The sequence below is a fragment of the Podarcis pityusensis genome (genome assembly GCF_964106645.2).
Source record: "Podarcis pityusensis genome assembly, chromosome: 2".
NCBI classification, from domain to species: Eukaryota; Metazoa; Chordata; class Lepidosauria; order Squamata; family Lacertidae; genus Podarcis; species Podarcis pityusensis.
Genome location: NC_138029.1, coordinates 106112679 through 106127315, shown reverse-complemented (window position 1 = coordinate 106127315; position 14637 = coordinate 106112679). Strand labels below are relative to the sequence as shown.

Sequence of the window (14637 nt, the reverse complement as noted above, 5' to 3'; positions counted from 1 at the left end):
GGCCAGACCTGCCAAGATGCTGATGCGGACCCTGTTTCCAACGTGACAAATAAAGCAGCCAACCAAGGCAGGTCTCTGAAGGACCAATTTGGCAGCACAACACACTAGAAGCAGTCACAAAAGGATTAGCTCAGGATTATCAAAGCTGTTTAGGTGGCCATAATCACAGCACGGTTTAAGCACTGCTAAGAATAATTGCTCAAGGTATCTAAGGTGACATAGCGGTAATTGCAAAGCATGACACATTTGTAATTAGAAGGCTCCCGGGGTTCAGTGGAGGCTGCTCATATGATGATATCCAGAATATCATTTAGCCAAATGGGAAGTGAGCCTGGCTAAAAAGCACCAACTCCAATTAATAGAGGCTTTGCCTTCACCTCTTTTTGGCAGGCTGGAGAAAAGCAAGGCAGCACACTAAAACCATTCCCAGAGTTACAACTGCTTGATTTCTTCGCCGTGAATTGCCTCAAACTTGGCTTAGCCGAGAAATATATCCTCTTTCCTGCCGAAGGGAATGCAGCTTGACAATGCATTTGAAGAGCACAATGCCAATTAAGAATCTAGGTTATTTCCGCTGTCAAATCTAGATGGCAGTTCAAAAGTTGAGGAAGGAGACCCCTGAAAAAAACAGCTTCTAAAGAGCAAGTAAGATTCCACAATGAAGCTATGAACTTTTAAGTGTGGAAGTGGGCCATGCATCTATTAGCACACCTTCAGAGAATTCAGAGCTCCACCGTCCTTTCCAGGAACATCAGGCACTTAATGTGCGCATACAGAACAAGACTGCCGTTCTCAATTATGTCTTGATGGCTCCCTCGGCCTACAGAGCGAGATGAGCGCCGCAACCCCAGAGTTGTCCGCGACTGGACCTAATGGCAGGGGTACCTTTACCTTTAAGCTTCACAGAATTTATTGTGTCCAGAGTTTCATTTGGTTCATAACTCTTAGCCTGGTGAATATTAGGCGAGGTTTCAAGTGCCTATAGTGCTGTTAGAAGATGAGCAACAGAAACCTATTCTGTGCATTACTTTCTTGGTGATAAGATTTGTTAGTGGTTTAAGTTCATGGCAGTTCATTACTCTCTGTCACGATTATGCCAGATGGCTTGCACCAAGTGTCAAATGCTGGCTTCTGCTCAGAAATTGAACTGAGCATCTGCAAAAGGCCTTGAAAGCTTCTAGATTAAGGCTACTGCCCAAGCAGTATTAACCAAATACTTACAGATTATTGTTCTCTTCCCTTCAACACACATAGAAATTGTCTCCCCCCGCCCCATGAGCAATTAGTCACTGGTACAGCAGCAGGCAACAGCGCCTACTCTAACAATCCATTTGTCATGGTAATTATAGGATTTCAGGAGACCCAGTCTGCTTCTCCTGAAGTCTATGATTATTTCTCCGTAAGATGCACAACACATTATCAAATTGCTGAACTGGAACTTTTAATGTGTCTTTTCTCCATGTACTCACTTGGAATCTATTTTAGCTCCTCAGTTATTTGCATATCATCTTGGGCTTCCTCTTTTGCAATAACTTCTGGGGCCAAATGTGCATTGCAGAAGTAAGACCCAATTATGATGCAACAAAGAATTACAAATTCAGTGCTTTCTAGTTGCACTGAGAAGTCTTAAGCAACCCAAAATGAAGCTCAGATCAAGAGCTACCATTTTGCTTAATGCAAGCTAGCACAGCAAAACACTTTGCCTTATTTATTCTAGATTTCATCCTCTTAGGACAGGTGCAATTGACTTTCTCCTTTGAGATGCTTTGCAAAAGAAAGGGGTCTATGAAAGAGATAATTATGAAAGCAGTTCACCAGAGTTTATACCAACTGCAATACTGCTTTTTACAGCAGTCATTTTAGAAAGGACTTAAATGGCAGTGGCAAGTGAAGAGGAGATGCATTTGCAAAGATGTTACTACAGATAAGGAGATTAGCATTGAAAGACCATGGGAAGAAAGGGGAGCCACAGTATGAACAGTGACTAAAAGGGAGAGAACTCCTACCCCAAATCCCATTTGACCTTAAGCCTGGAACAGACACCACCACAAAAATATACAGCACTGAGCACTAGAAACTTTTTTAAACAAGAAGTGTTAAGTCAGGCATAGGCAAACTCCAGATGTTTTGGGACTACAACTCCTATCATCCCTAGCTAACAGGACCAGTGGTCAGGGATGATGGGAATTGTAGTCCCAAAACAACTGGAGGGCCGAGTTTGCCTATGCCTGTGTTAAGTACTAGGAAGTCAGTAAAGGAGAGTTCAGCCATATTTGGTGCCCACGAGTATTAAAGTACTTGTGCTCTGTGAAAAGGGGCACACACACAAAGCGAAACTGGAAACACAGCCACCCCAGATCCACAGCAGTTTTGGTCATGTTTCACTTACAGCTCTGATGGCAGACCAAGCGGTTCAAGTTTTCCTTGTCCGTTTTGCAGCCTTAAAGGTGCACCTTCATCGCATGCCACAGTGCTGCTCACCTTTAATGCAGAGGCCAAGCTGACCATGTGCTCATTCAGGGTACTCTCCGATTCCTTGTAAGTCAGGCAGGTAAACTGATATTCCTCAGGGTCAAAGGCATCTGCTCCCTGTTGCTCCACGTCATTTGCCACCCCCTCATAGTAATCCTCAATGTCCCCAGGCTCTTCGTCCTCTTCCTCCTCATCACAGTTTGGATCATAGTCCTCTTCATTGCTGTCAGAGCCCTGGCTGTTCATGTCCACAGACATCTTAGTGCTCAGCCAAACTGCGGAGCAGGAGAGTAACGTCCGTTTCTTTTTCAACAACTCTTATCGCTCTTTTGACTTCATTTGACTTCTCTGCCTCCTAAATTTGGGGCAGGGGAAGGGGGGGGGGAGAGGAAAATATATGAGTAAGTTTAATGCCCACAAAATGCTTGCAAATAGCCAGACAAGAACAACAGAATTCATATGGGGGGGGGGCAGCAGTGCGGGAATTCAACAAAGTTAAAACAGTAAGTAGTGATGTTCATACACAATGAAGGCAGACCACTTTTTTTGTAAGACACTGAATGCTTATTATTCCTATGCCCAGGTCGCTTCGGGAGGCATGTTCAGATTCCTGCTCCATGCCTCACTCCCCCTATTCAGTCTACCTCACAGGGCTCCAGCTGCTGCAAATCTGAGTGGGAAAAGAACTGCAACAGACTTTGTACTCTGAAAAGTGCCACAGAAATATATCCATCTTCTGTTTTAATTGTGCTAATTTGTATTTGTTTCAGTCTGTACCTTGTTTTCTAACAGGGAGAGAAAATCAGCTTACGAAAACTAAAAACTGTACACTACACCATACAGATGCAAACAGCCCAATTTAAAATAATCAAAACATAACAAATCTTAACAGCAGACATTCAAATTGCCCACCTAGAAGTGTTAAGGGTTTCCGGTATTTCAGCTCTCATTAAATTATTTCACAAAGGAAAAAAGTGTTTCTAAAGGTCTTCTAAACCTAACTCCACTTCTGATCCTTCTAAAGGAGTGGAGAGGGATGCCCAGAGGCCCAGTCGGGGCCAGGCATCTGATGGTAGCAGCACCCTCAGCTGTCTCTCATCGAAAGACCTGCAAAAACGGGGAGAGAACACAACGGAGAAAGCATTCCTTCAGGCCATGTACGCATAACTTTATGGATCAAAATTAACACTTTGAGTAAAGGTAAAGGGACCCCTGACCATTAGAGGTCCAGTCGTGACCGACTCTGGGGCTGCGGCACTCATCCCGCTTTATTGGCCGAGGGAGCCGGCGTACAGCTTCCGGGTCATGTGGCCAGCATGACAAAGCTGCTTCTGGCAAACCAGAGCAGCGCACAGAAACGCCGTTTACCTTCCCGCCGGAGCGGTACCTATTTATCTACTTGCACTTTGACGTGCTTTCGAACTGCTAGGTGGGCAGGAGCAGGGACCGAGCAACGGGAGCTCACCCCGCCGCGGGGATTCGAACCGCAGACCTTCTGATCGGCAAGTCCTAGGCTCTGTGGTTTAACCCACGGCGCCACCCGCGTCCCTTAACACTTTGAGTAGTGCTTCAAAAATAAGTGGTGCATCTCACTGACGATCAGTGCAATATGGCATGTTTGGCCCAATCTCGTTAACAAACTAGCCACCGCATGCTGGAGTAGTCGAAGTTCCTCAGCAGCCTTCAAAGACAGCCCTGTGTCAAGTCCATTACAGTTTGCCAGGCTGACTCTTCCTAGGGGGCAGAGCTGGTGTAGCTGAATAAGGAAATCCTGATGACAGCTGCCAAGTGTGCATCAAGTAGAAACGCAGGCTCCAAGGAGCTCCTCCAAGCTGAAAACCTGTTGATGCCTACTTGAGAGGAGATAAGGCAACCAGTCAAAGATGGCTTGTACTTTAGGAGGAAGGCAACTCTACCCAGGACAGGTTGTCCACATGCTTCCAAGTCGACTGGTTACACCCCTATCCCTATGGCCTGAACTTCAGTTTGATGCAGCATTGGGAAACTGGATCTGACCACAGGGCTGGATCCAGGATTTATTTTTCATTTTTTAAATTTCACTTTTAATTTGTATACCACCTTTCTATATTGCTATATGTAAGGATTCCAATATCTCACAATTGTTCAAATAAAATTCATTTTTACTTTCTTTGCACCTCCTCTCCATGGTGTTCTGTACACATACGTCTGTTCTCTACCTCCTGCTTACAAAAGTCACTTTTCGGCGAAGGCCTCTCTGAAGTACCGCCCCGTTTACCCTCCCCAAACTTTCGCATCTGCCATATACTTGCCTCATCCGGATGATAACCTTTCTGGGCAAAAACTGCACCTCTGTATAACTAATGGTACTAAATTCTACGCAGAAGCAGTGACAGTACATAACTCAGGTTCCCATGACCTTTTAAAGTGTCACCATCCCCTTGCTTCACAGCTGAAATGCAAGCTGGCTGAATTAATAGCTGAATGGTGAAATGGAGAGATATGCCTGCCTATTGCCCAAGGACTGAAAGATAAGCACACCAAAAGTTATCACATTAACACATCAAATATTCCAAGCTCAGAAGGCAGGAAATTATTAGCAAAGCAACTAATGAAGACCCAGGCTTAGCCCCTAATATTATCTATTTAAAAGCACACTAATCCTTAGGAGATATCAGAATAGCTAAAGGCAGAATTCTATCTATACCTATATTTACTTACTTACTTGTCTATTTACATTTGATTACTGCTAGCAACCATGACTAGAAGCATTCTCTAAAGAGCTCATCAGCAAAATGAGCAAATCACGGCTTTAGCAAGCTGCAACTTACATCTTCTGATCAACACAATAAGTAAATCAGAATTACGGATTAAGGTGCATAAAATAGGCCAGAATTAAATACTACACTTCTCTCACACTGGTCTAGTGGAGTATACACTCAGCTCCAGCCTCAGAGTTGGTTTACATCCATAAAAAAATAAACCATTTAAATGCAGGAAAACACAGTCAAATATCAAACACAATCTGATTCTATGCATGTTTACTTGGAAATAAATATCAGCTATTTCAATTAGACCAGGAAAATGTCCTTATGATTGCTTCCAGAGACTCTCTAAACTCCATATTACTTCTTGGCTTCTGATCCCCAATAATCCTCAAGGCAACTTAACAAGTTACACTGGAGAACATAATGCACCCATCTGACTATAAAACCATAGCAGGGACTTTCCTATACAAGGCAGTAATATTCTATTATATTTGCCTAAATAAAAGCTAGTCCATCACACACACATTAGAAACGGCACCTCTGTTTTAATGATTCTTTTAAATTCACAACTGTAAATTAGCCAGTAACAGCGAGAAATATAACTATAAAATTCCAGAATGCAAATCATGGGGAGAAAAATCTCAGTTAACGCATAGTATTTCCCATCCCTTAATTTTATAGTACCGGTATGTTAGGTAGGTATTGCGGTCACTCCAACATGCATTTTGATTTGCCCTGTCCTGAGCTCCGCCAGCTTCCTTCAGCTTAAGAGAATGAAGATCAAAAGATAAATGCTAAACGACCACAAATTTGTTCAAGTACCCTCAAAATGTGCCACAGCCAAATCCTTTATATCAGTCTTGCAAACAGTACTAAGGAGATTATCAGTCCCCTTCCTCACTCCCATTCATCCAAGTTCCTTCTCTTTTCAACCCCATTATTACAACCACCATTAATCAATTCCCCATGGCAGGAGTCAGCAAACTTTTTCAGCAGGGGGCCAGTCCACTGTCCCTCAGACCTTGGGGGAGGGGGGCCTGGACTATATTTTGAAAAAAAAATATGAACGAATTCCTACGCCCCACAAATAACCCAGAGATGCATTTTAAATAAAAGGACACATTCTACTCACGTAAAAACACACTGATTCCTGGACCATCCGGGAGCTGGATTCAGAAGGCGACTGGGCCTTAGTTCGCCTACCCATGCCCTATGGGGTTATCCCCATATACCTGCCTAGGAATAAAACTGTGGACTTACTCCATGTGAGAAAGGTGAAGAGGGAAAAGTCCACACACATACCCTATAACGACCTAAGAACAGCCTTGGAGGATTAGGTCAAAAGGCCCATCTAGCCTAGCTTTGTTCTCAGCATGACCAGCCAGGCACCTATGGGAAGCTCATAGGCAGCACATTAGTGCAAAAGCACTCCACTGCTTGTGACCCCAGCAAATGGTGTTCAAAGGCATAGAATGGTACCTCGGGTCACATACGCTTCAGGTTACAGACTCCGCTAACCCAGAAATAGTACCTCAGGTTAAGAACTTTGTTTCAGGATGAGAACAGAAATCGTGCTCCGGTGGCAGTGGCGGCAGCGAGAGGCCCCATTAGCTAAAGTGGTGCTTCAGGTTAGGAACAGTTTCAGGTTAAGAACGGACCTCTGGAACGAATTAAGTACTTAACCCGAGGTACCACTGTACTGCCTTCAAGACTGGAGGCAGTGCACCGCCATCATCCTTAGTAGCCACAGATAGCCTTATCTTCCATAAATTTGTTTAATCCCCCTTTAAAGCTTTCCCCCTTTCACTACATCTTGTGGCAGCTGATTCCACAGTTCAACTGCGTGGTGTAATGTCGTTTTTCCTTTTGCCTGCCTGGAATCTTCCACCATTTAGCTGCCGAGATTAATCTGGGGACTCTAGCGTAATGTAAGAGGGGGAAAGACTATGCATTGTGTCTGATTTGTACACCTCTTTCCTAAAGCCGCCCCAAAGGTTGTATGTAACCTTTCATTATAGTAGCGTTGCGCCAGCCCCTTGATCTTGGCTGTCCTCTTCTGAACTTTCCCCAGCTCTACAATATTCTTTTTTAAAAGCACAGATCTGTTTCTTGCCTAGCCTTTAAGTAAACTAGTTCTGTTTAAAGGCAGGGGTGGGGAACCTCAGGCTCAGGGAACAAGTGCAGCCCTCCAAGCCTCCCTATCTGGTCCTCAGGACTCCCCCCAGGCAGAGGGAGAGCATGGCCTACTGTACAGACCTAACATTTACACTTGTTGTTCTACCCACTGCTAGTTCCCCACCCATGGTTTAAGGCTAAAGAACTACACATAGGTAAGAGCTACACATAGGAGAGCAGCATTACATCAAGCGCATATGTTACTCTTTCTCTGTGGCAGTAGATATTTGTCAGAAAGCAGAAGAAAATGGATAATTACTAGCTTTTAGTATCACTCGCAATCATTAGTTACAGCAGTGGTTTTCAACCAGTGTGTTGTGGCACCCAGGGGTGCCTTGAATGATGGTCAGGGGTGCCGCAGGCAACACTGGCCTCCATCCCTCTTTCCTCCCATCCCTCCTCTGATGCCCTCTCGCATCTCTGCCTTCCAAAGGCTGGAGTGGCTGTTTGTTGCAGCAGCCCTGGCTACAAGGTCCCCAGACAAATGGTGCCCCTGGGGCTGGCCAAGGGTGAGGAGAGATGGGGAGGCTGAGGGAACACTCCACAAGGGGAAGTGTTTGAAAATAGGTATGGGGCTGCCAGCTCTGCAGGCAAGGGGTGACATAACTGGGCTTCTGAGGCTCGGAGCACATTTCCCCAGAGGGGAGCCACAGAAAGAATATACAGTGGTACCTCGGGTTAAGAACTTAATTCGTTCCGAAGGTCCGTTCTTAACCTGAAACTGTTCTTAACCTGAAGCACCACTTTAGCTAATGGGGCCTCCTTCTGCCGCCACGCCGCCAGAGCACGATTTCTGTTCTCATCCTGAAGCAAAGTTATTAACCCGAGGTACTATTTCTGGGTTAGCTGAGTCTGTAACCTGAAGCGTATGTAACCCGAGGTACCACTGTACTCCCAAGCGATCCGTTGGCGAGTGGCTGTTCCTCTTTCTTTCTCCAAAAAACACGGGGCTTTCTTCCTCCCTAAAAAAAAAAAGCTCAACAGCTTCGCCCTGATCACTGCCAGTTTTTAATCCTGTGAGTAGATCGCAGTCTCTTGGGAGTTGGCCACCCCTGGTATAAACTAATGGAATATAAAGGGGAAACATGAGAGAAATTTCTATTCAGGCTTCATGCTGTCGTAGAATATTGATTTATTTTTTTTGTCTAGAGCATACAACAACGGCAATACTATACCTGAAATTTTAACACACTACTAAAAAGGCCAACTTACATATGCTTTCCAAAGGCAGGCACTCTGAAAAAAATTAGAGCAACTGCCAGAGGAACTAGTCAACATGGAAACATTATGTGGGAAGGTCAGTTACATGGGAGAAAAAGTATTTAATACAATCCTCAACAATCCTCATTTTCTAGTAAAAGACTATTTGGATGCTTTCTCCCTTCATAATCCAAGCCTCTTTCAATCCTTTGTTAGTGAATAGAATTCTGTTGTATAAAAACTCATTATGCCACACTCTTTAGTTCATATAGTGCCCTGATCCTTGGAACGGTAATACATTTAAGATGCCTGAAGTACTGCAAAGTGCTACCCATACACGACTACAACAACCACACTGTCTTTGTAGTCTTTGGGATGGTGTGGCAGGAACAGCCCCCGTCCTCTTGGCCTGGACACTGTCTCCTGCTGCTCTGCTTCCAGATCTGATCTGGGAGACAGGTACTGCCAAGGTGGGATTGTTGTTTGTTGAGGCCAAGACAGCCAGAACTGCCACCGCCTTTGGCAAGAGAGGATGGTGGCTCCATCAAGCCCTCTCATGTGAAGATTCCAATGCCATTAAGTCAGCTGCTTGAGGAACTGTGCGCCATCCATATCTTTTGGCGTGGACACTGTCGCCTGCTCTGCTCCCACATCTGAGCTGGGTGAGGAAGAGTGCTTCCTGGGGAAGGACTTCTCTTTATCAAGGGCAAGACAGCTGGCATAGGCAAGAAGTTGCTGCTCTTCTGGACATCCAGAATCTTCACAGACAGAACCATGTAAGTGCATTATAAGAGCTTGTGCCTGAGTTTGCTTTCCCTGCTCTCTCACATTCTTTTTTCCTCCTATGCCATGTCTTTTTAGATTGCAAGCCTTAGGGAAGGCATCATCTTATCATTGGTTAAGTCAGTTGCTCTAAGAGCCTTTGTGGCTAAAGGGAAGTGAAGAAATGTCTTAAGTAAATAAAATAGGAATTAATTGGTCAATTTCCAGGATTCTACAGATTTTGTAGATTCCACAGGATTCTACTAAAAATTACATCCAATGTTTATTTACATGAGAGACAGTCAACACAGTGTAAGGGGACACAGATGCCCAATACAGGTGGCAACTATTTAGCACACATTCAATTGATGTGTGACCACTGGCACAGGGGTTGTTTTGGACCCAGAAGAGGGCAGAACAGGCTTATGTGCACTCCCCTGATGCACACAGGGGCCAGGAACACAACTCCCGCTCAAATCAGGGGTTGCTTGTACCAGCATTCTCCAACCTGATGTAATACTAAACATCTGGCGGGCACCAGATTGGAGAAGGAGGCCCAATACATTCACATCTGAATTCTGGGATCAGACACTTCCCCCTGCTCCAAATCAGTCTCTTGTCCTGCACCTGTTTGTTTTCATTACTGTCAACAGTAGCCGCTAGGAACTGATTAACTCTGTACTAGATTCAGTTGTCTTAGGCAAACTGTAGTGTGACATGAATTGGACCAAGGAATTCTATTATCCACATGGGTAACAGTAGTTCAGTATCTGTTCCCAAACCTAGGTATGCCAGATTAGGACATTAAGACTACTGCAATTATTTTGCTACAACAACTTGACTCGGATAGTGAAACAACTACAGAGAAACTTCGTTTTTTGAAAGGTCCTTTGGATGCTTTGACACAGCTCTGACATACAAGATCAGCTCAATGTATCATGGAGAATGTAAGAAATTTGTGTTGAGCACTTATCTACAGTATGAAATGCCCAGTTTTAAAAGAAGATTATACAATGCCTTCAGGAGACAGAACTACCCATGAATACTATATATATCCAGAAATAATTTGCGACAATTATGAGCCTTAGTCCAAAGCTACTTTAAGTAATATCCACACACAAGGGAAAATTTCAATCAGAGGCAAATAATTACATAACTCTTGAGAAGAAACAGTGAACCTGTGACTCTCCAAATGATGTTGGACTTCAGCTCTCATCATTTCCGGCCAGGGATTATGGGAGTAGCAGACCAGTAACACCTGGAAACCCACAGATTCTCTCCCCCCCCCCCCCGCTCTGTAAAATAACTCCTCACTAAATCAATAGTATTCCTTTCAGAATAGGGACCACCTAACATAACAAAAGCAAAGTGGCCTGCTCTGTAGCAACCTATCCCTTAACTACCCAAGTCCCAGCAAATTATGCAAATGTGGCTGGGACCACAGACTTAGTTGAAGTTGACAAAGATGTCTGTATGGCAGTTAACTATGCTCAAGAAGCAAAGCTCACACATTCAAACCTGCCTAGGCAAAAGCTTCCACTTAGAAGTGCCTTCTGTACCACATTGCAAATGCTACCTGTACACACAAAACATAAAAGTTAAATAATTTTCCGCACAGACCTCATCTGTTGCTAAATACTCTGTGGTGATACCCTTCCCCCATCTTATGAACAGTTAAATGTAGACTGTATGTCTACTGCAATACACACATTTTGCTTCCTTCCAAAAGATATTACAGTGGTACCTCAGGTTACATACATTTCAGTTTACATACGCTTTAGGTTACAGACTCCGCTAACCCAGAAATATTACCTCAGGTTAAGAACTTTGCTTCAGGATGAGAACAGAAATCGTGCTCCGGCGGCGCGGCAGCAGCAGGAGGCCCCATTAGCTAAAGTGGTGCTTCAGGTTAAGAACAGTTTCAGGTTAACAACGGACCTCCGGAACGAATTAATTACTTAACCCGAGGTACCACTGTATTTGCATAACCTGTACGCAGACTCACACGCAGGTGGCACTACTTAAGCTTCAGCCTACTCCAGCCTGCTGCCATCCCAGATTTTTTGGACACACGTGGGTGACTATGGTAGGTTGAGGGAGGCCAACTTAAAACGTTTAGCACCCACTTGCAGTAATACCTAACGCTAGAGCAGCCACTCTGATGCCGAGGCAGGTGCAGGGAGGGGGGGTGTAAATCAATTCGCATGCGAGTGGTGGTGGTGGGAAGGAACACAGTGCATGGACAAAGAGGCAGCTCCGGCACCAATAACCTACAACGGACCTCTCCCACCATCCCCCTCCCCATTTTCCCTTTCTCTAGGGAGGCTCAGGAAGCGCCCGAGCGCATAGCCGACATTCTTTGGATAATAATAATAATAATAATAATAATAATAATTTTGATTTATAGCCCGACCCTCCCCAGCCAAGGCCGGGCTCAGGGCGGCTAAGAAGCAATAAAAAAAAAGTTGAATGAATACAACTTAAAAACAAGATTAAAATACAACATTAAAATACGATGAAGCTGGCAGGGCCAAGTGGGCTGGTCCCAAAGGCGGGGGTGGGAGAAGGTTTCACCCACAACATTGCCCCCCACCCACCCACCCGCCTGCCTGTGGGAGTGGGGAGAGCGCCGGGACCCCCTCGCTGGTTCCCACCCCTTGTGGGTCTAAGGGGAAAGGACCCCCCCCAAAAAAACCCCGCACCCCAAGCCCTGAAACTCACCCTCAGTCCCCCCCGCCCAAAGGAAGGCGGAACCTCTCCCCGCTCGCCCTCCCCTTCCATGTAAACAAGGCCCGGCTCACCCCCCCCCGCTCCTCCTCCTCCTCCTCTGCGCTCACCCAGAGTGCGGGGAGGGCGGCGTAGAGGCCGCAGCGGCCGCGGACTCGGGGGAAAGCAGCTCCCGCAGCGGCAGCGAGCGAGGCGGGGGGGGCCGCCGGAAGCGAGCCGGGGAGGGAGAGGGAAATGGGGAGGAGAAGCAGAAGAAGAAGAAGAAGGAAAATCACCTCCCCGCGGGCTCCTCCATTGGTAGCCGGGCCACTGTGGCCTGCGCACCGGAAGCCCCGGCCTCCGGGCTGGCGTCACTTCCGCCGCCGGGGAAGAAGAGGCGGGGGCGGAGCCCAGCGTCCGTGACGTAGGAGCGTCCCTCAGGGGATTTAAAAAAACTAAAGGCGGGAAAGAGCCATTGTGCGAAGTCAGGAGCGGGGGGGGGGGGGTTGTCCGCGGGCTGAACCATTAGTGCGCGTGGCTGAGGAGGGGGGCGCTTTCTCCACTCTCGCCCAATTTTTCCTCGTGATAAATTGGTCTCATCCTCCACGAATTGCGAACATGGGAGAGTCACCAGTTCTGCAATTCCCACCGCTGCCACTTTCCCTTTTAGTGATTTGTAAGCTGCTCTGGGGAGACTCTTGGCTGAAGAACAGGATATTTTTTTAAAAATAATAATAATAATAATAATAATATCCTAAATCCCTGAAATTTATGCATCTTTATTTGACTGGCGTGGGAGGGGAATGGGGATGGCCAGCTCAGTGGCTAAGGATCTGTTTCGTGTGCAGACGGTCCCAGGAAGGACTAGATTATAACTCTGTGTCTGAAATTCTGGAGAGCCACCACCAGTCAGGGTAGACCGGGGCAGCCAACTTGGTGCCTTCCTCTCACTGGACTACAACATATGTCATTCTGGGCCATTGGCTGGCTGCGATTGATGGGAGTTGTAGTCCAGCAACATCTTGAGCACACACAATGTTGGCTACCACTAGTTAATAATAATAATAATAATAATAATAATAATAATAATAAACTTTTATTTATATCGCGCCCTCCCCAGCCAAAACCAGGCTCAGGACGGCTAACATAAAATATATAACATTGGTATATGACGCTGAGAGAGATGGATCGATGGTCTGGCTCTGTATAAGGCAGCTTCCTATGTTCTTAATGCCTGCAGATCAAGCTGCCTTTACTGGCACAGGAACAGGGGCTGTTAGGAAAGAAATTGTCAACCCCTCTCCCAAGAACACGTGCAAAGGACTGTATCCCATGCCTGTCCCCCCAGATCTCACCCTAGATACTTCCCCAGCAACCCAGAATATTATAATATCCACACTGTACTTCTGCAGCACATTGAAAAGGTTTAATTTGATCCAGACCTCAACAGAACCTGTTAACTGCCTTAAAGGCCCTTTGGGAATACAGTGGTACCTTGGTTTAAGAACAGCTTAGTTTATGGACAACTTGGATTAAGAACACTGCAAACCCTGAAGTAGGTGTTTTGGTTCGGGAACTTTGCCTTGGAAGCAGAACGTTCCGCTTCCTGTTGAGTGTGTTCCATGTGTAAATTGAGTCCCCCGCTGCTGTGGGAAAGTGCACCTTGGTTTAAGAACGCTTTGGTTTAAGAAAAGACTTCCAGAATGGATTAGGTTCGTAAACCAAGGTAACACTGTATGTGCCCTGGGCGCAATAATAGGCAAAACTCATTGGGAACAGAAGGCAGCCCTGTATCAGGAAGTTTTTAATGTCTGATGTTTTATTATTACACTCAGCCAGAATGGTGGAGTATAAATAATAAAATTATTATTATTATTATTATTATTATTATTATTATTATTATTATTACTTCCTCCCCCCAGGAATCCTGGGAACCGCATTTTGCTCAGGATACTGGGAATTATAGCTCTGTGAGGGGTAAACTACAGTTCCCAGGATCCTTAGGGAGAAAACCATGTGCTTTTGACGTGTGCTACCCACCATTTAAATGGCTGATCCATCATCTTCATTGCTTCGTCTCAGGAGAGTGTAGTGTATTCCAGAGCACGGGGTTAGTTTATGCAAACTATAGTTACACTTGTGCGCCTGCCTGGCCCCCCTCCACTAACTAAGACAGTAGGATTTGCCCTGGAATCTTCTGCAGAAGATCCTCAGCTGACAAATCCATGAAAAGTCAGGAAGTTTGAAAGCTACTATTTAAGACATCTGTTTGCGTTAACACTGAGCTGGTACAACAGCCTTGTTTCTGAGCTCTTGGCTACCTGCTGCACTCTCCTTATCAAGCTTATTTTGAATTGTCACTCATTTGCACCCTTTCTTTCTCTCTCTCTAACATAGGTAGCAGGTGGCAGATCAGGATAAACTGGTAGCTCTCTGAGTGATTTGAAGTACATAAATGTAACCCCAGGCAGGTGACGGCAGAGAGGCTGCAGCGGCAACAGTTGGTGCGTTGCAAGAAGATCAGTCTACATCCCAATCCCAAAGAAGGGCAGTGCCAAAGAATGCTCCAACTACC

General features: G+C 45.6%; 1 protein-coding gene across 4 annotated transcripts in view; it reads right to left on the bottom strand.

Moving 5' to 3' along the window:
* The window catches only part of ARIH2 (ariadne RBR E3 ubiquitin protein ligase 2), a 37702-nt gene extending 25253 nt beyond the window's left edge, over positions 1-12449 (bottom strand). Inside the window, exons 1-2 of one of the 4 annotated variants that reach the window (XM_080995819.1) lie at positions 12359-12449; positions 2482-2827 (exon numbers count right to left, since the gene is read on the bottom strand). In XM_080995819.1, coding sequence (XP_080851945.1) covers positions 2482-2730 — 249 coding nt within the window. In that variant the 5' untranslated portion in view covers positions 2731-2827; positions 12359-12449. The other 3 variants (XM_080995820.1, XM_080995821.1, XM_080995822.1) reach the window with 3 other exon arrangements.
* Between the last annotated feature and the right edge of the window lie 2188 nt (positions 12450-14637).